The following is a 27,379-nucleotide window of genomic DNA, read 5'->3' on the forward strand; positions in this document are numbered from 1 at the left end:
TTACGCGAAAAATGCACGGAGTCGGGTGGGGGGACATTCCAATGAAAATGCGATCATCGCTATTTATAAACCGCTCGATTCCCTGGGGGGGGGGGAATGAAGTGGGGCATCGTTCCTGGGAAACCACCCCCCCCCCCCACACACACACACACCGTAACGCCTCTGCAAAAAGGGGGATACGTCCGTGTCCGGCTGAGGGCCCCCCCCTCCCCGGCAGAGCCCCCGACCCAGGGGAGCCGTGCGAACGGACCCCAGGAGCAAAAGTCCACCCGCGACCCCCCCCCCAAACCTCTCCCCTTCCAGGAGGGCGGGAGTGAAGTGGCCGGACCCGGGAGGGGGGGGGAGGCTGCCAGCTCTCGCACTGACCCCCTCCCGGTCACAGAACACGGGGGTGGGAGGGGGGGTGCCCGTGAACGAGACTCTACCCAGCGACGACCCCCATGTCGTGGGGATAGGGAGTGGAGGGGGGGGGGAGAAGGATTTCCACTGGGGGGGGGAACTTCATCTCCCCCCTCCCCCACCCCACTGCAGACCCCGACCCTAGCACCTCTTCCCCCCCCGTTCGGGGATCGAAACCGGCCGAGAGGCGGGGGGGGGGGGAAAGGACAGAATTAACCCGCACGCTGACGGGAGTTTCGCTCCGCCGCCCCAACACCACGTCAGACCTAAAACATCTCCAAAATGCGGAGATAATTTCCCCTGCCACGTCCAACAGGAAGCAGCGAGGTTAATAAAAAGAAAAGGAGGGAGGGGACGGACGACGACGGAATATAAACAGACTTGAGAAGTCCGAGGCAGAGAGAGAGTGAGAGTGAGATGTTTTTCATTCGCACCTGTTGCGTGGGGAGGGCAAAACTTCTCCCACCCCACCCACGGGGACTCTGGCCCCGCAAGAAACAGGAGCCAGACGGGGGCCGCTCGGCCCGTCGAGACTGCTCCGCTATTCCAACATGGCCCGTTTATTAAACCCCTCCCCTCCTCCTCCTCACCCCGTTCTCCTCGTAACCCCAGGCTAATCTATCCTTTTCCCCCCCGCCCCCTTTAAATATACCCGGAGGGTCCGTTCCAGCGGCTGCTCCCTCTCCCCCCACCCTCCTCCTCCTCGTAACCCCAGGCTAATCTATCCTTCTCCCCCCCGCCCCCTTTAAATATACCCGGAGGGTCCGTTCCAGCGGCTGCTCCCTCTCCCCCCACCCTCCTCCTCCTCGTAACCCCAGGCTAATCTATCCTTCTCCCCCCCGCCCCCTTTAAATATACCCGGAGGGTCCGTTCCAGCGGCTGCTCCCTCTCCCCCCACCCTCCTCCTCCTCGTAACCCCAGGCTAATCTATCCTTCTCCCCCCCGCCCCCTTTAAATATACCCGGAGGGTCCGTTCCAGCGGCTGCTCCCTCTCCCCCCACCCTCCTCCTCCTCGTAACCCCAGGCTAATCTATCCTTCTCCCCCCCGCCCCCTTTAAATATACCCGGAGGGTCCGTTCCAGCGGCTGCTCCCTCTCCCCCCCACCCTCCTCCTCCTCGTAACCCCAGGCTAATCTATCCTTCTCACCCCCTCCCCCAGCCTCCTTTAAATATACCCGGAGGGTCCGTTCCAGCGGCTGCTCCCTCTCCCCCCACCCTCCTCCTCCTCCTCCTCACCTGAGTCAGGGCGAGGGAAAGTCAACACGGAAATGGGGAAAGTCACGGCGTGTAGGTTTTGTTAACAAGACGCGGGCGGAGGGAGCGACGACAATGACTCCCTGAAGGCCGGAGGCGATGGGGAACGTCCTGCGAGGCTGCACGGGGGGGTAAGCACTCCTCTTTCAGACCCAGATTTCCCCCCCCCTCCCTCCCCATCCCACCGCGTGTGGCGGGGGGCACCTGTCTATGTTCTAAGGGTTAAGCGCTCCCCGGTTAACCCCGGCCCCCCCCCCACCACCACCGGAGGGGAGGGGGCGGGGAGTTAACCCCCGTCTTGTTTACCACTGAGGGTTAAGCGCTCCCCGGTTAACCCCGGCCCCCCCCCACCACCACCGGAGGGGAGAGGGCGGGGAGTTAACTCCCGTCTTGATTACCACTAAGGGTTAAACGCTCCCCGGTTAACCCCGGCGCCCCCCACCACCGGAGGGGAGGGGGCGGGGAGTTAACTCCCGTCTTGTTTACCACTGAGGGTTAAACACTCCCCCGTTAACCCCGGCCCCCCCACCACCACCGGAGGGGAGAGGGCGGGGTTCACCCCCGTCTTAATTACCGCTAAGGGTTAAACGCTCCCCGGTTAACCCCGGCGCCCCCCACCACCGGAGGGGAGGGGGCGGGGAGTTAACTCCCGTCTTGTTTACCACTGAGAGTTAAACACTCCCCCGTTAACCCCGGCCCCCCCACCACCACCGGAGGGGAGAGGGCGGGGTTCACCCCCGTCTTAATTACCGCTAAGGGTTAAACGCTCCCCGGTTAACCCCGGCGCCCCCCACCACCGGAGGGGAGGGGGCGGGGAGTTAACCCCCGTCTTGTTTACCACTGAGGGTTAAACGCTCCCCGGTTAACCCCGGCCCCCCCACCACCACCGGAGGGGAGAGGGCGGGGAGTTAACCTCCCGTCTTGATTACCGGTTCCCAGCTGGAGTTTAACCCTGACGGTCGAATCGACGCGAGGTTTCTCTTGTGTTGTGTTTTTTTTAATCACTATTGAGAGCTTAATTTTTTTTAAAAAAAAGCAATGTGCAATTGTTGTCCTCGACTCATCTGCGAAGTATGGGTTTAGTTTAAGGCGTAGCCCGGGGGAGGGGGGGGTCAGGTAAAAGAAGTTCTAATAACCTGTTTTAAGATACGTGGAGTGAAACTTCATTCCCGCGCGGGCAAAACTTTTGTGAGAGTTTACAAAAAGAACAACGGGGAGGAGTTGGGTCATTGGTGGTGGGTGGTAGTGGTTTGTGAAATGTCTTCTGTTAGTAGGGGATGAGGGGGAAGTGCACCCCCCGGGAGGAGTGGAGGGGGGGAAACAGAGGGAAGAGGTCAGGTGGAATCCGACCAGCGTTAAGATGGTTGAATTTGCGGGACGCGGTCTGTTTGATCTGTGCAAGGGAGAACTCGAGGACAAGAGGACACTGGCTGCCCGGGTAGGCCCCGTTGCCTCTGCCTGTTCCCGGCCCTGCCGCACAGTCCTGTCCTCGGACCTTGACACACCCGCCCCCACCATCCTTTGGTTCACAGACGGTCCCTTCCCAAATGTACCCTGACTCCCCCCCCCCCCCCCGCCGTTTTCAGCCCCTGTCCCCCGTCAAGATGGCTTTGAAACTCCCAGCTTCTTCCTCAATGTGAGAGCCTCCCAGTTCCCCCCCCCCACCACCACCCTCATCCATCTGGGGGGGGTAGGGCTCGTCGTCACCCTCAACAATTCCTCCCTCAGCTCCTCACACCTTCTCCAGACCTGAGATGTAACCACACGCCCTCTCCCCCATGGGCCCCAGCTACTCCTCCCTCCTCACTGGCGAGGTGGAACGGTCCCGGTTCCAAACCCTCCCCAACTCCTCCTCCGCCACCTCGACCTCCATGTTGCTAACGCCAGGAAATCTGCAGATGCTGGGAATTCAGGCAACACACACACACGAAATAATGGTGGAACGCAGCAGGCCGGGCAGCGTCTATAGGGAGAAGAACTGTCCAGACGAGGAAATCTGCAGATGCTGGGAATTCAGGCAACAACACACACAAAATGCCAATGGAACACAGCAGGCCGGGCAGCGTCTACAGGGAGAAGAACTGTCCAGACGAGGAAATCTGCAGATGCTGGAAATTCAAGCAACAACACACACAAAATGCTGGTGGAACACAGCAGGCCAGGCAGCATCTATAGGGAGAAGCACTGTCGACGTTTCAGGCCGAGAACCTTCGTCAGGACTAACCGAAAGGAAAGATAGTAAGAGATTTGAAAGTAGTGGGCTGGGGGGGGAAATGCGAAATGACAGGAGAAGACAGGAGGGGGTGGGGTGAAGCTGAGAGCCGGAAAGGTGATTGGCGAAAGGGATACAGAGCTGGAGAAGGGAAAGGATCATGGGCCGGGAGGCCTCAGGAGAAAGAAAGGGGGGGGAGCACCAGAGGGAGATGGAGAACAGGCAGAGAGAGACAAAAGCTAAATATGTCAGGGATGGGGTAAGAAGGGGAGGAGGGGTATTAACGAAAGTTAGAGAAGCATACACCTTATGTACTGGCTGGGTAGCCTCCAACCTGATGGCATGAACATTGACTTCTCTGTAACTTCTGTTAACTTCTCCTTCCCCCTTTCTCGATCTCTCTGCCTCCCTCTCTGGGGACAAGCTGTCAGCAAGACATCTTTATCCCGGACCATTCATGTCACAGATTCAAACCCCCCCCCCCCCCGCCCCCCGAGCCATCGGACAACCAACCTTCGGCTCTCTGCTGTGCCCTATTGTCCTGTTTATTATTTATCGTAATGCCTGCGCTGTTTTGTGCACTTTATGCAGTCCTGGGTAGGTCTGTCGTCCAGTGTAGCTTTCTCTGTGTTGTTTTTTACGTAGTTCTGTCTAGTTTTTGTACTGTATCGTGTAACACCATGGTCCTGGAGGAACGTTGTCTCGTTTTTACTGTGTACTGTACCAGCAGTTATGGTCGAAATGTGACTTGACGTGACTCGCACGGCTGTCTTCACCGTGCCCCTTCCCCCTTTTCTCAGTTCCTCCGTCCCCGCCGGATCTGCTCCCAGGAGGTGGCTCTCCCTCTCCGGAACGTCGGGGATGTCCCCCTCCTCCGAAGAAGATTGGGGTTTGCCTCCCTCCGCTACCGACCCCGCATCTCCTGACCGTCCGGGCTCACCCCGTCGTCCCAGCGCCCTGGCAGTGCTCGTGTCCTCGCACACCCCCGTGCTCGGCATCCCGCAGGGGCCCGCGGCAGGCCCTGGTCCGTCGTCCCTCCCTCCCGGCCCTCACCCCCTGCACCCCCTCACCCCGAAGCGAAGCACCCTGCCCCCCCCCCTCCTCCCCCCGCCTCCGTTCGGGGCCCTCCAAACGGTCCCCTTCCAGGCGAGGCAACCCTTCACCTGCCCGTCTGCTGGGGTCGCCCGGTGACCTCCCTTCCGTCGGCGGGACCCGGCGCGACTCGGGAGACCGCTCCACCGAGCCGCCGGCGAAAGCGGGGTCTCCCGGCCGCCGCCCGTTTCAATTCCGCGGCCGCCGTCTCCTCCTCCTCCTCTGCCGCGATGAGGCCAGGCTCGGGTCGGGGGAGAGCGACACCCAGGATTCCGTCTGGGCATCGGCTTCCCCAGCTCTCATCCCCCCCCCCCCCAATCCACCATTCCCCATTCCTCTTTCCGCAGTTGAGGTGCAATATGTTCAGGGTGAGTTCTGTGCGGCACGGTGACGCGTCGCCGTGGAGCGGAGAGCGATTTGTAAATCTGGCGGGATAGGGAATAGCGAGGGCGGAGGGGTGTGGGACAGGCGGCAGGGGAGGGACTGCCACACAGAGATGCCCACCCGGCCCCTGAGACGCCAGGCAAGGTCATTTGATTCCAAACAATTGGTTTATGTCTCCCTCCCCTCTCCCTTCTCCCAGCCACGATTCCCCCTCTCCCTGCCCCCTTCTCACTCAAGTTAAACCTTCCCACTCAAGTTAAACCCTGCCCCGAGCCTTATTGGCTCATCAGGCCGGTTTCCGTGGCGTGAAGCGACTGAGAGTACGAGACTCCCGCCCCGGATAGGACGCCAGTCTATCCCGAGGTTAACCCCCAGCGTTTTGCCGGTACCCGTTTTCAGCCGGGCGGACCGGAGTGATGTGTGTGGTTAAGTGCCTCGCTCAAGGACACAACACGCCGCCTTGGCCGGGGCTCGAACTCACAACCCTCGGATTGCCAGTCCAACGCCTTAACCACTAGGCCGCGCACAACCCTGCCTCCCCACTCCCTTCCCTTTTTCCCAACCATGATTCCCCTCTCCCTTCCCCCTTTTCCCAACCGTGATTCCCCTCTCCCTTCCCCTTTTCCCAACCATGATCCCCCTCTCCCTTCCCCTTTTTTCCAACCATGATTCCCCTCTCCCTTCCCCCTTTTCCCAACCATGATCCCCCTCTCCCTTCCCCTTTTCCCAACCATGATTCCCCTCTCCCTTCCCCTTTTTTCCAACCATGATCCCCCTCTCCCTTCCCCTTTTCCAACCATGATTCCCCTCTCCCTTCCCCATTTTCCCAAACATGATTCCCCTCTCCCCATTTTCCCAAACATGATTCTCCTCTCCCCATTTTCCCAAACATGATTCCCCTCTCCCTTCCCCTTTTCCCAACCATGAATCCCCTCTCCCTTCCCCTTTTCCCAACCATGAATCCCCTCACCCTTCCCCTTTTCCCAACCATGAATCCCCTCACCCTTCCCCTTTTCCCAAACATGATTCCCCTCTCCCTTCCCCTTTTCCAACCATGATTCCCCTCTCCCTTCCCCTTTTCCCAACCATGATTCCCCTCTCCCTTCCCCTTTTCCCAACCATGATTCCCCTCTCCCTTCCCCTTTCCCCAACCATGATTCCCCTCTCCCTTCCCCTTTTCCCAACCATGATTCCCCCTCTCCCTTCCCCTTTCCCCAAACATGATTCCCCTCTCCCTTCCCCTTTTCCCAACCATGATTCCCCCTTCTCCCTTCCCCTTTTCCCAAACATGATTCCCCCTCTCCCTTCCCCTTTTCCCAAACATGATTCCCCTCTCCCTTCCCCTTTTCCCAACCATGATTCCCCTCTCCCTTCCCCTTTCCCCAGCCATGATTCCCCTCTCCCTTCCCCTTTCCCCAACCATGATTCCCCTCTCCCTTCCCCTTTTCCCAACCATGATTCCCCCTCTCCCTTCCCCTTTCCCCAACCATGATTCCCCTCTCCCTTCCCCTTTCCCCAGCCGATTCCCCTCTCCCTTCCCCTTTCCCCAACCATGATTCCCCTCTCCCTTCCCCTTTTCCCAACCATGATTCCCCCTCTCCCTTCCCCTTTCCCCAAACATGATTCCCCTCTCCCTTCCCCTTTTCCCAACCATGATTCCCCCCTCTCCCTTCCCCTTTTCCCAAACATGATTCCCCCTCTCCCTTCCCCTTTTCCCAAACATGATTCCCCTCTCCCTTCCCCTTTTCCCAACCATGATTCCCCTCTCCCTTCCCCTTTTCCCAACCATGATTCCCCTCTCCCTTCCCCTTTCCCCAGCCATGATTCCCCTCTCCCTTCCCCTTTTCCCAGCCATGATTCCCCTCTCCCTTCCCCTTTCCCCAACCATGATTCCCCTCTCCCTTCCCCTTTTCCCAAACATGATTCCCCTCTCCCTTCCCATTTTCCCAAACATGATTCCCCCTCTCCCTGCCCCTTTTCCCAAACATGATTCCCCTCTCCCCATTTTCCCAAACATGATTCCCCTCTCCCTGCCCCCTTCCCACTCTCAGTCCACAAAAGAATCAAGTTTATCGTCTCATGAAATTAGGGTTTTTTTGTGTCAGCAGTACAGTGCAATACATAAAATTACTGCAGTGCTGTGCCTACATATATGTGCCTCAGACTTTTACACCATATTGTAAATACACACAATAAATTTAATAAGTTGTGCAAAAAGACAATTGAAAAACTAGTGAGGTCGTGTTCATGGGTTCAGTGTCCATTCAGAAATCGGATGGCAGAGGGGAAGAAGCTGTTCCTGAATCGCTGAGTGTGTGTCTTCAGGCTCCTGTACCTCCTCCCTGATGGCGGAGGGGAAGAAGCTGTTCCTGAATCGCTGAGTGTGTGTCTTCAGACTCCTGTACCTCCTCCCTGATGGCGGAGGGGAAGAAGCTGTTCCTGAATCGTTGAGTGTGTGTCTTCAGGCTCCTGTACCTCCTCCCTGATGGCGGAGGGGAAGAAGCTGTTCCTGAATCGCTGAGTGTGTGTCTTCAGACTCCTGTACCTCCTCCCTGATGGCGGAGGGGAAGAAGCTGTTCCTGAATCGCTGAGTGTTTGTCTTCAGACTCCTGTACCTCCTCCCTGATGGCGGAGGGGAAGAAGCTGTTCCTGAATCACTGAGTGTGTGTCTTCAGGCTCCTGTACCTCCTCCCTGATGGCGGAGGGGAAGAAGCTGTTCCTGAATCGCTGAGTGTGTGTCTTCAGGCTCCTGTACCTCCTCCCTGATGGCGGAGGGGAAGAAGCTGTTCCTGAATCGCTGAGTGTGTGTCTTCAGGCTCCTGTACCCCCTCCCTGATGGCGGAGGGGAAGAAGCTGTTCCTGAATCGCTGAGTGTGTGTCTTCAGGCTCCTGTACCTCCTCCCTGATGGCGGAGGGGAAGAAGCTGTTCCTGAATCGCTGAGTGTGTGTCTTCAGGCTCCTGTACCTCCTCCCTGATGGCGGAGGGGAAGAAGCTGTTCCTGAATCGCTGAGTGTGTGTCTTCAGCCTCCTGTACCTCCTCCCTGATGGCGGAGGGGAAGAAGCTGTTCCTGAATCGCTGAGTGTGTGTCTTCAGCCTCCTGTACCTCCTCCCTGATGGCGGAGGGGATGAAGCTGTTCCTGAATCGCTGAGTGTGTGTCTTCAGCCTCCTGTACCTCCTCCCTGATGGCGGAGGGGATGAAGCTGTTCCTGAATCGCTGAGTGTGTGTCTTCAGGCTCCTGTACCTCCTCCCTGATGGCAGACGGGAAGAAGCTGTTCCTGAATCGCTGAGTGTGTGTCTTCAGGCTCCTGTACCTCCTCCCTGATGGCGGAGGGGAAGAAGCTGTTCCTGAATCGCTGAGTGTGTGTCTTCAGGCTCCTGTACCTCCTCCCCGATGGCGGACGGGAAGAAGCTGTTCCTGAATCGCTGAGTGTGTGTCTTCAGGCTCCTGTACCTCCTCCCTGATGGCGGAGGGGAAGAAACTGTTCCTGAATCTCTGAGTGTGTGTCTTCAGGCTCCTGTACCTCTTTCCCGACAGCAACAATGAGAAGGGGGCACGTCCTGTGTGACGGGGGGGGGGGGGGGGCCTTAGTGCTCTACCCTGCCCGTCGCTGAGGCACCACTCCTTGACGGTACCCTGGACCCCGGGGAGGCCGGTGCAGAGGGGGCATAGAGAGGTTCCTGGAGGGGTGTGGGCTGAGCACAGGAGAGTGGGGCAGCCACAGCCGGCATGGGGCCGTCGGGCCGAACAGCCTGAGTCGGCGCCGTCTCACTCCCCCGACTGTCGGCTCTGCGAACGGTGGGTGAAGGAGGGACCTGCAGTTGTCCCGGAAACCAACTGGCAAGGAAAACGGATCACGGCGCGACAGAAGGGACAAATTCCAACAAGATTTACTGTGAGATCTGCCAAGGGGAATAAAGACTTCGAGAAGCATTTTCTCTTTTTCTCCCCAGGGCTGAAATGGCTAACACGAGGGGGCGTAGTTTTAGTGGGTGTCAGGGGTGAGTTTTTCACACAGAGAGTGGTGAGTTTGTGGAATGGGCTGCCGGTGACGGTGGTGGAGGTGGATACGATAGGGTCTTTTAAGAGACTCCTGGATGGGTGCATGGAGCTCAGAAAAATAGAGGGGCCGTGCGGTCGGGAGATTCTTGGCGGCTTCTGGAGTGGGTCGGCACAACACGCTGGGCCGCAGGGCCTGTGACGTGCCGCAGATTTGTAACTTCTGCGTTTCGCTATACCTGTATCGGCGCGTTCTTTTGGCGTGAAACCTTGGCCCGAAACCCACGTGGAAAAGTTTATGAAGAGAATTAGGAACTGAAATGGCCGATTTTAGGAAACACTATGTACTCAAGCACACTACCTTGGACAGAGGGAGGAAGAGAATATATATATATATATATTCGACATTGTCAATATATATATATATATATATATGTAAATTTTATACACACTGAGGTGAAACTTCTAAGGATACAAAAACTCTGATTATAACTCTAAACGGCATCTCCAACTGTATTTCAGTGGTTTTCTCAAACTATTTCTTGTTTGGGTTTAGAAAAAAAATTAGAAGTGTTGTCTTCGACCCTTCAGTTAAATTGGAAGCAACTCGGAGGCCATTTATTCAACATTTTCATATGAGCTAAACTGACTTTTCCTAAACCTGACTTTAACTACCCTTAATTATTTTGGATGGAGTTACCTACGCCGCCGTGTATATTTGGCATGTTTTTTTTTTCGTTGTTCGCACCATTCTTTGTAAATTCGAGAGATGAGCGTGCAAATAGCAGTTTCTGAGTCGCTCAAGCCACCCTGTCTGCCACCAACAATCATTCCACGCTCAAAGTGACTTAGATCAGATTTCTTCCCCATTTTGATGTATGGTCTGAACAACTGAACCTCTTGACCGTGCTTCCATGCTTTTATGCGTTGAGTTGCTGCCACGTGACTTAATAGATATTTCTTTAACGAACAGGTGTACAGGTGAACCTAATAAAGTGGCCAATGTGAGTGCATTTTCTCTGGGAAGGGTGGTGTAAATGTCAGGGCGACGGGCTCTCTAAAGGGGATAACTCGAAATCTGAAACCTGAGAATTAACTTCTGGCGAGAGTCTAATTGCTTTTACAGTTTCTGTTCCACTGAAAGGAACTGTTCATTCCCAACTGGAGTCATTAGGACGCGTGTTGTGAGAAATGAACTCAACGTGAAGAATTGAAGGTTATACTCGCGGGAGATGAGGATCCAGCGAGACCCTGACTGTCAACGAGTAGCTGCTTTAGTCTGCTCTGTGACCCAAGCTTTTGAACGGGGAGCCAACCAAATTCTTACACAAGGCCGGTTCAGGGATGACCTGGCCGGAATGACCGAAACTAGGGTCGTTAGGTATTTTTTGTTCTTTTTTTTTGTTGGGGGGGGTTCTTATTTACTCCACTTTTCGTAATTACTGTGAGTTTGGGAGGTTATTGTCATCTATTTGTATTTATACCTTAACCTATTAATTTCGTACTCTCAAGCTCTCTGTATTCATGTTTCATTTACGTTCGTTTAAAATCAATAAAAAGATTTGAAGAGAAAAGAAGTTGACGGCGCTAAACTTAAATGAGAGCGCAACTCCAGGGTGGGGGGTAGGAAAGAAATTAAGAAATAAAGAATGCTCGGCTCCTCCAGAACTTCCTGTTCTGAAAATTGCGATCAGCTGTGGAAAGGCTACATTGGAGCAGAGAGAGTCCTTGAGAATGTTTCCTACCCTATCTGCGCAGAGATAAGCTCCGTACTTTGTGTAAAGTTCACTTTGGCTGACAGCGCGGGGAAGAGTTGGTTCCCACCCATCTGCCCGTTGCTTGAGAGCCGTCTGCCTCTGCTGCGTGCAGAGTATCGAATGGAAGTGATGCCCGCAGACGCTGCGAGGCTGGGATTCGTTTTCAGACCGGCCTTGTGCACCGGGAATCCCCCAATTTCATAAAAACAGAGGATCTGGTTGTGGATGACAGGGGGAATGGAGACGGGTCAACCCCTATTGACACCAATGGATCTGGGGTTGAGAGGGTGAACAGCTTCAAGCTCCACATCACCGAGGATCTCACCCGGTCTGTCCACATCGGCTGTGCAGTGAGAAAGGCACAACAGCGTCTCTCTCACCTCAGACGGTTGAGGAAGTTTGGTGTGGGGGCCCCCCAAATCCTCAGGACTTTCTACAGGGGCACGACTGAGGGCATCCTGACTGTCTGCATCACGGCCCGGTACGGGAACTGTACCTCCCTCAATGGCAGGGGCACGATCGAGGGCATCCCGACCGTCTGCATCACGGCCCGGTACGGGAACTGTACCTCCCTCAGTCGCAGGGGCACGATCGAGGGCATCCCGACCGGCTGCATCACGGCCCGGTACGGGAACTGTACCTCCCTCAATGGCAGGGGCACAATTGAGAGCATCCCGACCGGCTGCATCACGGCCCGGTACGGGAACTGTACCTCCCTCAGTCGCAGGACTCTGCAGAGAGTGGTGCGGACAGCCCGGCACATCTGTAGATGTGAACTCCCCACCATTCAGGACGTTTACAGAGACAGGGGTGTGAAAAGGGGCCCGAAGGATCACTGGGGACCCGAGTCATCCCGAACACAAACTGTTCCAGCTTCTCCCACCCGGGAAACGGTCCCGCAGCATAAAAGCCAGGACCGACAGGCTCCGGGTCAGCTTCTCCCACCAGGCCGTCAGACTGATGAACTGTCCTATTTATTATAAATGACTATGAATGCACGTTGCACTTTTAGATGGAGATGTAACAAAAAGACTTTTACTCCTCGTGCATATGGAGGATATAAGAAAGGTCAATGACTGTTGCCTGACGTCCGTGGGACGGTAGTGTAGCAGTGATTTGTTATGCTTTGTAACTTTCAGAACACTAAACTGATTCAAAGGAAGACGCCCGAGTTCCAAATTGTGGGCCTAACTCCATCGTTAAACGAGGGTGCGCCTATCACGTGGTTAGAACGTTGACATATGCAATTTACATGTTTGTGCATATAACCTGTATTTAATTGTTTAAACAAACAAGAATGCTTAATCAATATCACTGAAACATTAAATGCGCAACACTCCTCCCTGCTTAGCTATGAACTCCAACTCAAAAGAGAGTGCCGCTCAACTATATACAGTCGGCCCTCCTTATCCGTGGGGGATTGGTTCCAGGATCCGCGGATACCAAAAAATGCGGATGCTCAAGTCCCTTATTTAACCCATCTCAGTGTGGTGGACTTTAGGACCCAGCAGAACCCCAGACCTTATTTAACCTTATTTATCTCAGTGCGGTGGACTTTAGGACCCGGCGGAACCCCAGACCTTATTTGATCCTGTCTCGGTGCGGTGGACATTAGGACCCGGCGGAACCCCGGACCTTATTTGATCCTGTCTCGGTGCAGTGGACATTAGTACCCGGCGGAACCCCGGACCTTATTTAACCTGTCTCAGTGTAGTGGACTTTAGGACCCAGCAGAACCCCAGACCTTATTTGATCCTGTCTCGGTGCGGTGGACTTTAGGACCCGGCGGAACCCCGGACCTTATTTGATCCTGTCTCGGTGCAGTGGATATTAGGACCCGGCGGAACCCCGGACCTTATTTAACCTGTCTAAGTGCGGTGGACATCAGGACCCGGCGGAACCCCGGACCTTATTTAACCTATCTCGGTGCAGTGGACATTAGGACCCGGCGGAACCCCGGACCTTATTTAACCTGTCTCAGTGCGGTGGACATTAGGACCCGGCGGAACCCCGGACCTTATTTAACCTGTCTCAGTGCGGTGGACATTAGGACCCGCCGGAACCCCGGACCTTATTTAACCTATCTCGGTGCAGTGGACATTAGGACCCGGCGGAACCCCGGACCTTATTTAACCTGTCTCAGTGCGGTGGACATTAGGACCCAGTGGCGCAGCTCTGAATCCGCGGTGTTTCTGTTCACGAAAATATTCACGATCGCGATTGAAAATGAGGTGGAAGTAATAAAGTGATGGGAAAGAGGTGAAATGCCATCGGTCATTGGAAAAGCGTTCGGCTACAGTCGGTCAACGATCAGAACAATTTTAATGGAGCATGTGAAAGGCCCTGCCTCGATGAAAGTGACAATTATTACTGAGCAACGCAGTGGTTTAATTATTGAAATACGTATGTTTCTTAAGTGTTTTATATGCATAGAAAGGTAAAATATGTACTATATACTAAGAAAAACGTTTGACTAACTGATGCTAAATAATACGGGATGTACCTGTTCCGACTTCAAATCCGACTTAAAGACGGACTCAGGAACGGAACTCGTTCATAACCCGGGGACTGCCTGTACTTTTAAATCATCTCTAGATTACTTATAATACCTAACACGATGTAAAGGCTATGTAAAATAGTTGTTATACTGTATTGTTTAGGGAATAATGACAAGAAAAAATAGTCTGTACGTGCTCAAACAGCGAGTGCCGGAGAGAGAACTTCGGGTTTTCCTGATCCGCGGTCGGTTGAATCCGCGCGTGCGGAACCCGCGGATAAGGACTGTACGGTATGTTTAATGCAACTACTGTATACAGACTCCCACAGCATGGCAAATTTTAAATTGTCCCACTCCGGCCTGAAGATTTAATCACTGGGGGGGGGGTGGGATTTCTTACTCTTGTGGGATAACGTCATTGGCCAGAGGAAGCCACAGTCCGATCAAGGGCGAGGGAAGCAGGCAAACCAGTTGTCTTCGTTTTCCCCCCGCCCCCCCCCTCCCCACTTTGTGGACACTGAACTGACCTTTGACCCTCGGACAATCTAATCACAGCAATTAAACGTGGGCAGGAGTTTCTGACCTGCTAAACTTGAGACCATTGTCCAAGGCTACGTCCGCACTAGACCTGGTAAGTCCGTAACCGAAGCCTCTTCTCTTCGTTTCGACCCTCCGTCCACACCGAAACGGCGGCTTCCTCCCCCCGCCCCGCCGAAAACGGAGATTTTCTAAAACTCCCTCCAGAGTGTGCGTAGATTTGAAAAAGCCGCTCGGGCAGAGCAGTGTGGACGGGGTAAAACCGGGGATTTCTGGAAACGCTGTCGTGACATGCCGGAACAGATAGTGGCAGAATTTCATTGTCTTCCTGAACGCAGAACAGAACGCAATTTCAGAACAGACGGCAGAACGAGACTGAAGCCAGAAATGTACTCACCAAATACTTTGACCCATAACTTACTGAATAAATAAGTACACTCTCGTTGCCATCTCCTATCCTTGCTCGTATGAAAGTGGTTTACCTGTTTATGCAAATACTTCTCTGACAATAGATGTGTAACAGCCTAATGTAACATTGTATGGAAATGCAGACATGCTTTATACATTTAAGAAGGGGCTTTATAAATGTACAAACACAAGGAAATCTGCAGATGCTGGAAATTCAAGCAACACAAAGTGCTGGTGGAACACAGCAGGCCAGGCAGCGTCTATAGGGAGAAGCGCTGTCGACGTTTCGGGCCGAGACCCTTCGTCAGGACTGTCTGTAAGGAAAGATAGTAAGAGATTTGAAAGTAGTGGGTGGGAATGCGAAACGATAGGAGAGGACCGGGGGGGGGGGGGGGGGGGGTGGGGTGAAGCTAAGAGCTGGAAAGGTGATTGGCGAAAGTGATACAGAGCTGGAGAAGGGAAAGGATCTTGGGACGGGAGGCCTCAGGAGAAAGAAAGGAGGAGGGGGGAGCACCAGAGGGAGATGGAGAACAGGCAGAGTGATGGGCAGAGAGAGAGAGAAAAAAAACAAACAACTAAATATTGTCAGGGATGGGGTAAGAAGGGGAGGAGGGTCATTAACGGAAGTTAGAGAAGTCAATGTTCATGCCATCAGGTTGGAGGCTACGCAGCCAGTATATAAGGTGTTGTTCCTCCAACCTGAGTCTGGATTCACCTTGACAGTAGAGGAGGCCGTGGACAGACATATCAGAATGGGAATGGGACGTGGAATTAAAATGTGTGGCCACTGAGAGATCCTGCTTTCTCTGGCGGACCGAGCGTAGGTGTTCAGTGAAACGGTCTCCCAGTCTGCGTCGTCAGTGAAGCGGTCTCCCAGTCTGCGTATTAATGTATTGCTCGTGCAAACATTCAATAGATACAATTGTCACTGCTTCCAGAATGTAATTTTCAAGTAGTAGCTTATGTTTGGCGTAGCGGCGGAGATGTTAAAGGCCGAGAAAGGAAAATTGTAAGTTTCACTTTTACTCAGGTAAAAATAAAATCACCTTTTGCCCAGTAACTCATTTTATTACACCTGTTAAGTACAACAAAATAATCCAGAAAGAGCTGGCAGGATACAGTGTTGGCGCGTGGCCAAGTGGTTAGGGCGTTCGTCTCGTGATCTGGGGAGGCCACTAGTTCGAGCCTTGGGTGTGTCCTTGAGCGAGGCACTTAACCACACATTGCTCTGTGACGACACCGGTGCCAAGCTGTATGGGTCCCAGTGCCCTTCCCTTGGACAACATCGGTGGCGTGGAGAGGGGAGACTTGCAGCTTCGGCAACTGCCGGTCTCCCACACAACCCTGCCCAGGCCTGCGCCCTGGAAACTTCCCAAGGGGCAAATCCATGGTCCATCGAGACTGACGGAGGCCTACTTAAAGGCAAACAAATGAGGTAACAGCAAATTTCACTTTTGCCCATTATTGCACGTAGCTGTCGCCCCTTTCATCGGTGAAGAGACTATGGCTGTAGCAAATGTTTCCAGTGTTAGTCAGATTTTCAGTGCTTGTCGTCAGCCGGGTCATACTGTCCGTGAACTCCCCGTCGGTTGTCTCCGTACGCTCCAGTATTTGTTTCTTTTTTAAGTTTTAAGCCCTGCCGCGTGAGAGACAACAGCCGCCCGTCGTTTGGCAATTTCCTTTCTAAGTTTTTTTTCTAGTCTGTAACTGGACAAACGCGCACTTTGCACGGCGAGATTCGACCCCAAGCACGCCGCTTGATGTGCCCTGCGCGGGCCCAGTAGGAGGAGATTCGCCCAAACACCCGCTTTAACCTGGACGGAGGTATTTTCAAAAACGCTTGGTGTGGACGCCTACCGTTTTTACGCAAAACCGGCGCTTTCAAAATTATCCGGTCTAGTGTGGACGTAGCCAAGTAGCTACGGCCGGCCCTCCTCATCCGCGAGTTCCGCACGCGCGAATTCAACCAACCGCGAATCGTGAAAACCCGGAGGTGCTCTCTCCAGCACTCGTTGTTCGAGCATGTACAGACTTTTTTTTTCTTGTCATTATTCCCTAAACAATGCAGTAGAACAACTATTTACATATTATTTACATTGTATTAGTTACTATAAGTAATCTAGAGATGATTTAAAGTATATGGGAGGATGTGCGTGGGTTATCGAGGATCGGGATAGAAAAAAATCGGAAGTTCTCTTACTAAGTAAGTCGGAACAGGTACATCCGGTATTATTTAGCGTCAGTTAGTCAAACGTTTGTCTTAGTATATATTTTACCTTTCTATGCATATAAAACACTTAAGAACGTATGTTTCAGTTCCAGCATTCTATCTAGTGACAGAACGCTATCGAGTGCGCTCTCCACTGTGCTGGGTTGACATGGAGGATCAAAACCCCAAAATGCCAAAGCCCAATAATTAAACCACTGCGTTGCTCAGTAATAATTGTCACTTTCACTGGGGCAGGGCCTTTCACATTCTCCATTAAAATTGTTCTGATCGTTGACCGACTGTAGCCTAACGCTTTTCCAATGACCGATGGCGTTTCACCTCTTTCCCATCACTTTATTATTTCCACTTTATTTTCAATCGTGACCGCCGGCGTGGGATGGCGAGTCTGTCAGGACCCTGGGGACTTGTGGAAACTGTGTGGTGGTTTCGAACTCGCAGTCCTTTAACATCTTTGGGCTATTTTTACCGTGCCCATGGTCTGGTTTTTTAATCAATTATGCTATTGTTTGCACTGTTGTAGCTATATGTTGTGACTATGTGGTTTTGTGCAGATCTTGTAGCTTTAGTTTTTGGTCTTGTTCTGTCTGGTGGATTTGGAGCTCCTTTCCGGGGAATGTGCTAAGATAGTAGCGCGATATTAATACGCAGCAGCCTCTCCGGACGCTGGACTGGGGATTGCCAAACGTTATGTGGATTTTCTGGTGTAGTCTGTTTTGCCATGTGCTGTTGTGATATCATTCTGGAGGAACGTTGTCTCATTTTTTAACTTCATCGCATTTGTGGTTTCTAAATTCTGAATCGTGATCGTGATTATTTTCGTGAACAGAAACACTGCAGATTCAGAGCTCTGCCGGGTCCTAATGTCCACCGCACTGAGACAGGTTAAATAAGGTCCGGGGTTCCGCCGGGTCCTGATGTCCACCGCACGGAGACAGGTTAAATAAGGTCCGGGGTTCCGCCGGGTCCTGATGTCCACCGCACCGAGACGGGTTAAATAAGGTCCGGGGTTCCGCCGGGTCCTGATGTCCACCGCACCGAGACGGGTTAAATAAGGTCCGGGGTTCCCCTGGGTCCTAATGTCCACCGCACTGAGACGGGTTAAATAAAGTCCGGGGTTCCGCCGGGTCCTGATGTCCACCGCACGGAGACAGGTTAAATAAGGTCCGGGGTTCCGCCGGGTCCTGATGTCCACCGCACCGAGACGGGTTAAATAAGGTCCGGGGTTCCGCCGGGTCCTGATGTCCACCGCACGGAGACGGGTTAAATAAGGTCCGGGGTTCCGCCGGGTCCTGACGTCCACCGCACGGAGACGGGTTAAATAAGGGACTTGAGCATCTGCGTTCTTTGGTATCCGCGGGGGGTCTGGAACCAATGCCCCGCGGATAAGCAGGGCCGACTGTATTTGTTACGTAAATTATCTCAACAGGTGAATTTAGCTACTCCCCATCCCACGCACCACCTGCATTATGAAGGACCCCACGCACCCCTCATACAATCTCTTCTCCCTCCTGCCGTCTGGGAAAAGGCTCCAAAGCATTCGGGCTCTCACGACCAAACTGTGTAACAGTTTCTTCCCCCAAACCGTCAGACTCCTCAATACCCAGAGCCTGGACTGACACCTCACTGCCCTATTGTCCTGTTTATTATTTATTGCAATGCCTGCACTGTTTTGTGCACTTTATGCAGTCCTGGGTAGGTCTGTAATCCAGTGTAGCTTTCTCTGTGTTGTTTTTTATGTAGTTCAGTCTAGTTTTTATGCTGTTTCATGTAGCACCATGGTCCTGGAAAACGTCTCATTTTTACTGTGTACTGTACCAGCAGTTATGGTTGAAATGAGAATAAAAACTGACTTGACTTGAGGAGTGTCCTCTTTTGTAACTATTTTTGGGCGCTTCCTTTCCCAGGAGTGAGCGGGACAACCCGCCACCTTTCCCGCAGTTAGCTGCCCTCTTGAGTTCCATCTTGCGATGGCCCCCTCCGAGGGAGCGGAGGCCAGCTCTCCCCGTTCCTGGGTGGGGCACCCTTCTGCGGATCGGAAACGGGCGCCGGCGGTTTGGCGATCAGTAACGGGGGCGACCCACGCCCCCCCCCCCCCCCCGCGCGGGGGCCGGTGGAAGAACTTCACGCCCCATACCGGGCTCAAGGCTGCCCCGTCGGTCTGGGATTAACTCCTCTCCGCGGCGGTGAGGGAAAGACTGCGGGACGTAGACTTGCATCGCTGGTAACGCCTGACACGACCGCACCCGTTTCTGAGGCGAGGCGTCGCGGGGAAGTGTGGATCGTAACGTGTGAGTGCAGTGTGTCTTTCGGAGACGCGCTTTGTCCGTTGTTATATCTTCCTGCTCTCCCCAGTCGTGACTTCAAGGGGTGGGGCACAGTAGCCGGGTTTGTTACAGTGACTGACGAACCCTGAAAAAAGGGTATTTGCCCCGCCACTGCTCTTGAACTTCCTCGGCACGCGCGTGCGATCCTTGTGCGTCAGTCGTGTCAGCGTCGCTCGGTCTGAAGAGTTCGCGGTTGTTGCGTCGTGCTCCCAGCCCGTCACCGCCCAATCGTTTCTCGACACGCTGCCGAGAGTTTGGAGGTGACCCTCGTCGTCCTGGCTGGTCGCCCGGGCGGTCCCCGTGGCTTTCTGCCGGGGCAGGTGCAGATGCTGCCCCAAAAACAGGCTTTGTGAGTGTTGAGAAACACTTTACCCTTCTCCCAACTCCGTCTGCAGTTAGGCCTCAACTGAGTTCTCCTCCAGGAAGGTTTTACTTCAATGTCGCCAAACAATTGGTACCCGAGCGTACAATCATCACGGCGATATTCGACTCTGCGCTTCGCGCTCCCTGGAGCACAAACCGCAGTAAGTATAATAGAAATTTAAATTATAGATCGTAATTAGAAAACAGAAAAGGGAAAGTTAAGGTAGTGCAAGTCAGATCCGGATATTTGGAAGGTACGGCCCAGATCCGGGTCGGGATCCGTTCAGCAGTCTTATCACAGTTGGGAAGAAGCTGTTCCCAAATCTGGCCGTACGAGTCTTCGTGCTCCTGAACCTTCTCCCGGAGGGAAGAGGGACAGAAAGTGTGTTGGCTGGGGGGGTCGTGTCCTCGATTATCCTGGCAGCCCTGCTCCGACCGCGTGCGGTGTAAAGTGAGTCCAAGGATGGGAGATCGGTTTGTGTGATGTGCTGGGGCGTGTTCACGATCCGCTAGGTTTGCGGAGGTTCCCTCTACCCCGGGCGGAGGGTACTGGTGTACTTTCAGTCTCACACACACCCTGGCAGACTCGTTCTTCCCGGCTACTGGCACCGCTGCTGTTGCCCGCGGGCTCCACTCAGACTCGGGAAGAATTCCCTCACAGCCTCTCCGTAATCCGGCTCACTGGCTACTTCCTGGCGGAACGGGACGAGCCTTGTGAAACTTGGGTGCGGCACTTTCAGTTCATAGAAACATAGAAAATAGGCGCAGGAGTAGGCCATTCGGCCCTTCGAGCCTGCACCGTCGTTCAGTATGACCATGGCTGATCATCCAACTCAGAACCCTGTACCTGCTTTCTCTCCAAACCCCCTGATCCCTTTAGCCACAAGATGCCATATCTAACTCCCTCTTAAATATAGCCAATGAACCGGCCTCAACTGTTTCCTGTGGCAGAGAATTCCACAGATTCACCACTCTCTGTGTGAAGAGGTTTTTCCTCATCTCGGTCCTAAAAGGCTTCCCCTTTATCCTTAAACTGTGACCCCTCGTTCTGGACTTCCCCAACATCGGAAACAATCTTCCTGCATCTAGCCCGTACAATCCCTTTAGAATTTTAAACTTTTCAATAAGATCCCCCCTCAATCTTCCAAATTCCAGTGAGTATAAGCCCAGTCGATCCAGTCTTTCTTCGTATGAAAGTCCTGCCATCCCAGGAATCAATCTGGTGAACCTTCTCTGTACTCCCTCTGTGGAAGGAATTTCTTTCCTCAGATTAGGGGACCAAAACTGTTGGTCAGACTAGTAGTTCAGATAGTTCAGACTATTTTACCCTTTGATGTGTGTGGGTTTTCCAATCCTGCCCTCGCCACCAGTAACGTAATATTGAACTAATTCAAAGGAGTCCAGAAAGAGCGGGTCTAACTTGGAGTTGACTTGAAGTGAGGGGTGTGCGTGTCACGTGATGGCGTATGCAATTTGCCTATTTATACACACAACCCCTGATTAATTATTTAAACGAACAGGAATGCTTCATCAATATATACTGATGTGTACTAAGTCAGGGGTCACCAACCTTTTTCACACCGCGGACCGGTTTAATATTGACAATATTCTCGGCCGACCGGTGGGGGGGTGTTAATCACGACCGGAATACAGAGATACTCGAAGGGGGTTCCTTACGTGCAGTCTATTCCGCAATTTAGTGTCCATGGTTCCCAGCGCTTGCCTCTGTCCCACTTGCTCACGTCTTTCCCTGCTCAAAAAACTCAGCGGGTTTGTCTTTAGGTGCAGGGTGCTTGGACTCAGTTTGCCGATGCAGTTTTGAGGGCTTCATTGTCTCATTGGACAGCCTCCGGGCCCGAACTCCAGCTTCCCGCCCGCCCGCCCGCTGTCTCGGCCAGGTGCGGCTGGTCGTGGCTGGGGTGAGAGGACGAGGTCAGGGCCGGAGGTCCCCGTACCGGGGCCGTGGCGATCGCAGTCCGGAGAGAGTGACCGACCGAGCGAGGGGTGCGACAGGGCGCGCACCCGCCCCCCTTGTGGGTAGCTAGGGTCTATCGGCCGACAGAAGTTTGGCTCGAGGGATGACTTTCACTCGATCGCAGCGAGGTAGCTGCTCCGCTGCTTAGGAAACCCCGAGCCCGAATTAGGTCGTCTGCGAATATCTTAGCACCGGGTTCCCCGCGGACATTCGGTGCGCTGAACAGGTTCAGAGGCGGCGCCCGTCTGTCCCTGGCGCCAGAGTGTCACCGCGTTTGGGCGACTGACGACCTCGCGTGGGTTCAAGTTCAACAGCGGGCGGGACAGGGAATGAGGAAAGGTGCAGCTGACTCATATCGACTCATATCGCCAAATCGTATCGTTCCCTCGCGGTCCGGTGGCACATGCTTTGTGCCTTCTGAATTGCCTACCGGTACCGGACTGCAGTCCGTTGGTTGGGGACCACTGTACTAAACAAATTAAAAATGAAAAGGACACACACAAAATGCCGGTGGAACACAGCAGGCCAGGCAACATCTATAGGGAGAAGCACTGTCGACGTTTTGGGCCGAGACCCTTCATCAGGACTTCTTGCGTTTTGTGTGTGTGTGTGTGTGTGTGTGTGTGTGTGTGTGTGTGTGTGTGTGTGTGTGTGTGTGTGTGTGTGTGTGTGTGTGTGTGTTGCTTGAATTTCCAGCATCTGCAGATTTCCTCGTGTTTACTATCTTTCCTTTCAGTCAGTCCTGACGAAGGGTCTCGGCCCGAAACGTCTGGACAGAGCTTCTCCCTGTAGACGCTGCCCGGCCTGCTGCGTCCCACCTGCATTTTGTGTGTGTTGTTGCTTGAATTTCCAGCAAATGCAGATTTCCTCGTCTGGCCAGCGCTTCTCCCTATAGACGCTGCCTGGCCTGCTGTGTTCCACCGGCATTTTGTGTGTGTTGTTGCTTGAATTCCCAGCATCTGCAGATTTCCTCGTCTGGCCAGCGCTTCTCCCTATAGACGCTGCCTGGCCTGCTGTGTTCCACCGGCATTTTGTGTGTGTTGTTGCCTGAATTCCCAGCATCTGCAGATTTCCTGGCGTTTGCTCCAAAAATGAAAAGGTATATGTAGCTGCCGTGCTGCTTTCCGCCAGCAGGTGGCGACAAACCACCACTTGCTGAAAAAAACCGAGTTTGTTAAATACACAAATTGTTAAAAATACAAATGATGTAAGAACTACGATTTTAGGTTTGCAATATTCTAAATGATATATTTTTTTTTAAGAAGTATTAAAAAGGCGGATACGATAGGGTCTTTTAAGAGACTCCTGGATAGGTGTGTGGAGCTTATAAAAATAGAGGGGCTGTAGGGAAATTGTAGGCAGTTTCCAGAGCAGGTTACATGGTCAGCACAGCATTGTGGGCCGAAGGGCCTGTGACGGGCTGTAGGTTTCTATGTTTTAAAAACAGCTGATTCCAGTAAAGCAAAGCGCATGGGGAAAGCACAGTCAATTTTTTTTTACTTTGGAAAAGTAAAGGTATTAATTCTTTTTTTGGATTTTTTTAAAATAAGGCAGATTGATGTCTTAAATATAAATATTCTCTTTCATATTCACATTTTTTTACAATATCTTCAAGTTAGACATTTTTTTACAAAAATACAAGTGATTTCCCGTACATATTGGAGGCTGACCTGTTGGATACTATTATGAATATGAACCCTTCGATGAAAGGTTCTATTGGAAGAATTTATAATTTATTATTACAATGGGATAAGCGTCCTTTACTTAAGATTGAACAAGATTGAGAGAAGGAACTCAATCTGACTTTTATAGGGGAGGATTGGACGCGGATTCTGAAGCTGGTTAACCCTTCTTCGATCTGTGCCAGTCATTCACCGATTCAATTTAAAATTGTGCATCGTTACCATCTGACGAGGGAGAGACTGTCTAAAATATTTCCCAATGTTGACAAGTATTGTGATGGATGTAAAACTGAGATAGCTACACTGACACATCTGTTCTGGTCATGTTCTATATTAAAATCGCTCTGGAAGTCAGTCTTTTCGACAATTTCTAAAGCATGGGGAGTACTTAAGGGGCTTTTGGATAGGCTTGCGGATGAAAGAGGAAAAATGGAGGGTTGTGTACAGTTCTGGTCACCGAATTATAGGAAAGATATCAATAAATTAGAGAGAGTGCAGAGACAATTTACTAGGATGTTACCTGGGTTTCAGCACTTAAGTTACAGAGAAAGGTTGAACAAGTTAGGTCTCTATTCATTGGAGCGTAGAAGGTTGAGGGGGGATTTGATCGAGGTATTTAAAATTTTGAGAGGGATAGATAGAGTTGACGTGAATAGGCTGTTTCCATTGAGAGGAGGGGGGATTCAAATGAGAGGACATGATTTGAGAGTTAGGGGGCAGAAGTTTAAGGGAAACACGAGGGGGTATTTCTTTAGTCAGAGAGTGATAGTTGTGTGGAATGAGCTTCCTGTAGAAGTAGTAGAGGCCAGTTCAGTTGTGTCATTTAAGGTAAAATTGGATAGGTATATGGACAGGAAAGGAGTGGAGGGTTATGGGCTGAGTGCGGGTAGGTGGGACTAGGTGAGATTAAGAGTTCGGCACGGACTAGGAGGGCCGAGACGGCCTGTTTCCGTGCTGTGATTGTTATATGGTTATATGGAAGGGTTGGTTTGATCTTCGAGTGGGTTAACAGGTTGGCACCTCGTCCTGGGCCGAATGGCCCGCCCTGCGACCGCGTTCCGTGATTCGGTAACCACCTTGGCCTCTCCGGGAACCTCACGAGCCGTCTCCGTTCAGAGTTCAAGCCGGCTCGGAGCGTGCGGAGACGCCTGCCCGGTCGACGGCGTCTGGACCTGAAACCCGTCTTCCCGGGCCCGCCGCCGTTCCTGGGGGGGGGGAGAGGCGGCGAAGTCCCACCACTGTGTGAGCTTTTCTGACGTCGGCAGTCGGGGACGTGCAGGGGGAGTGTTGTGGCGGAACTGGTTGCCGCGCGCGGCTGCGGACGCCGAACCGTTGAAGGCAGGTCGGGGCACGGAGGGACACGGGGAGACTGGGGGCCGACAGGGAAATCGGGTGGGCCCTGGTGAAATGGCGGAGCGGGGCTATTCTGCCCCTATTACCACTCCCACTCTCCCGCCCTCCCCGGGTGCGATTCCTGCCACCATCTGCAAGGAGTTCGCCGATCAACAGGACTGTGCAAGGCCCGAGGCATTGATGCGAATGGCTACGGCGTCGGAGTCTTTTGCGCCGGACTGTGGGGCGGGGGGGGGGGGTGTCTGTAAATCCGGCGGGAGGAGAAGGTGTCGGGGATCGCTGAGGGGGGTGCAGGGAAGGAGTGCCCTGGGCTGACTGGCGGCTGTACGGCGGGAAGGCCGTGAAATCCGTCTGTGAAGCGTTTTGATGCACTCGAGACGGAAGTTTCCCAGGACCGATCAAACCGGTGGTCGATGGCGGGGCGAACCCCCGACCGACGGAGGACTTCCTAGCGTGACGCCCCAGGAGCTGTGAGGAATACAGGCCTGTGCTTCCTCATCCGGCCGTGCTGCGGACTCTTGCCACCAGCAGGAGGTGCCGTCTGCCCCTCAGGAGGGACTCGTAACCGCGTCGGGCAATGAGAGAGTCCTCCATGGGGGGGGGGGGGGAGGGGGAATGAGCACCCACCTTATCGATGCTCCCCATCCCTCTGTATTAAACCTCGTAGAGTTCCAGGAGATAAGAGGGCCTCGGCTGCACAAGGCCGTACTAGCAGTGCTGCGCACGGCTTTGCCCGCTGGGTGGGGGGAGGGGGGTTGTCATCGGGCGGGAGTCGGACGAGGAGGCCGACTGGACCAGAGGGCCTGGACTGCTGGGAGAGGTCAGAGTTCACCCTCCTCCACCACCCCCGCCCCCGGAGTGTGAAGGGGTGACCTCAGGGAAGTTTGTAAAACCAGCAGGGGTCTGGTTAAGGTGGGGGGGGGGGGTTTACCCTCCCTGCTGTTGGGTTTTCAGTTTGGTCTCCCGGCTACCTCCCCTCCCGGCGTGTGTCTGTTTGAAGATTACTGTTTTTAATTGCCGGTTTCAGCTTGTTAAAGTGCTTTTTAATTCTCCAACAGGAAAGGATTCCAAAAGAGGAAATCAACGAGGAACAGCACAGGTAAGTGATTGGGGGTGTCCCCCCATTCTCCCCATCTCCCCCATTCTCCCCGTCTCCCCATCTCCCCCATTCTCCCTGTTGCCCCATTCTCCCCATCCCCCATCTCCTCATCCCCCCATCTCCTCATCCCCCCATCTCCTCATTCTCATCCCCCCATTCTCCCCATCTCCCCATTCTCCTGTCTCCCCATCTCCCCATTCTCCTGTCTCCCCATCTCCCCATTCTCCCCGTCTCCCCATTCTCCCCGTCTCCCCCATTCTCCCCGTCTCCCCCATTCTCCCCGTCTCCCCCATTCTCCCCGTCTCCCCATTCTCCCCTCCCCAGTCTCCCCCAGTCTCCCCATTCTCCCCATCTCCCCATTCCCCCATCCCCCCATCTCCCCATTCTCATCCCCCCATTCTCCCCGTCTCCCCTCAGTCTCCCCAGTCTCCCCTCGTCTCCCCCAGTCTCCCCAGTCTCCCCATTCTCCCCGTCTCCCCAGTCTCCCCTCAGTCTCCCCAGTCTCCCAGTCTCCCCTCAGTCTCCCCCAGTCTCCCCATTCACAATGGCCAATGACCCCACCCAGCCGACTGCGGGAGGAAAATGGGGCCCCCCAGGGGAAACCCAGGCGGTCATGGGGAGAGATCCTGCAAACTCCCCACGGACAGCAGGGGGAATTGAACCCGGGTCTCGGGTACCGCGGAGCGTCGCGCTAACCCCTCCCCACCCGGCCCCCAGAGAAAAGTGAATTCCATGTCGGGATAGAAAGGGGGGAAACGTGGGAATCCCCAGTGTCAGCGTCAGTGGGGAGCAAACCAGACAGAACGGTTCGGGTCGCTGGCCATCTGTCAGTTGGGCGGTTGGTGACGAGTCGGACGCCGGGACCCCGGACGGGCTGGGGCAGGTCATCGGCGATGTCACCTGGGGTCGTCGGGTGTTCCGGGTCTCTCAACCCAGCCCAGGGTTGGATCGGGCCCTGGCCTGTGCCCCCTTTGGCCCATTGCTGCCTGGAGGTTCCCTCAGCAGCCTCTGTGACCTCCCAGTATATATATTTTGGTATATATCCAAAATATATGGTCTCACTCTCCAAGGGTATTTCACATTTAAAGTTGTCTTGTAGGGCATTGTGTATCCCCCTCCATTGTGTCTTTGAAAACAGGGCAGTCCCAAAAAACTATGATAATGATTTGCATTTTGATTTCCGCAATTTCTCCAGCAAACAGGGAGGTTACTAATGTTCAATCTCTTGATTCTCCTTCTGCCCCACAAGGATGATACTAAGATTTCATGAATTCTTTTCTTTCTCGTAGGTCTTAATACCGGGGCAAGAGAGAGTAGACACGTGCAGGTAATAATGACCGAGAGCGGAGCTGATAAGATGATTGGTTGTCCTCCGCCGTCATAGACACAACTGTAACATCCGTCGGGCACAGAGTCACGGGGGGGGGGGGGGGGGGGGGTGAAAGAGGTCAGAGTTCAGCCCCGGCGTCCGCTGTACGCTCTCCCCCGCCGCGGTAACCGTGGGCTCCCCCCCCCCCCCCCGGGTGCTCTGGTTCCCTCCCGCAGCCCAAAGACAGATCGGCTGTTGTAAATTGTCCCTTTAGGGCTAAGTCAAGGGGCCTGTTCTGCCCTGTCTCTCCGAATAAAATACTTGAAACTTCCTCTCCTTATCCCATTTGCCCGCGTGCTCCTCTGTCTAGCCTGCTTTCCGGCCTGTGCCTGAATCTGGTTTCATCACCCTTTCGGGGCGCCAGCCGCTCTTTGTATTTAAAAAAAAAGAACAAACGCAACTCTCTCCTCAAATCACTTCTAATATTCCTCCCTCTCGCCTTA

The 27,379-nt window shown here is 53.6% G+C and overlaps 2 protein-coding genes across 6 annotated transcripts in view; both read left to right on the forward strand.

Moving 5' to 3' along the window:
- Positions 1-146, forward strand: part of LOC132385733 (histidine-rich glycoprotein-like) — a 4,682-nt gene extending 4,536 nt beyond the window's left edge. The window contains exon 2 of the mRNA XM_059957939.1: positions 1-146. This exon is cut by the window's left edge and continues 2,372 nt beyond it. Within this exon, the coding sequence (XP_059813922.1) occupies positions 1-100 (100 nt within the window). The 3' untranslated portion in view covers positions 101-146.
- A 558-nt stretch (positions 147-704) lies between these two features.
- The window catches only part of LOC132385734 (uncharacterized), a 34,783-nt gene continuing 8,108 nt past the window's right edge, over positions 705-27,379 (forward strand). Inside the window, exons 1-4 of one of the 5 annotated variants that reach the window (XM_059957944.1) lie at positions 705-811; positions 1,559-1,784; positions 25,527-25,567; positions 26,857-26,894. In XM_059957944.1, the coding sequence (XP_059813927.1) occupies positions 1,753-1,784; positions 25,527-25,567; positions 26,857-26,894 (111 nt within the window). In that variant the 5' untranslated portion in view covers positions 705-811; positions 1,559-1,752. The other 4 variants (XM_059957942.1, XM_059957941.1, XM_059957943.1 and 1 more) reach the window with 4 other exon arrangements.

This window comes from Hypanus sabinus, assembly GCF_030144855.1.
Source record: "Hypanus sabinus isolate sHypSab1 chromosome X2 unlocalized genomic scaffold, sHypSab1.hap1 SUPER_X2_unloc_13, whole genome shotgun sequence".
NCBI classification, from domain to species: domain Eukaryota; kingdom Metazoa; phylum Chordata; class Chondrichthyes; order Myliobatiformes; family Dasyatidae; genus Hypanus; species Hypanus sabinus.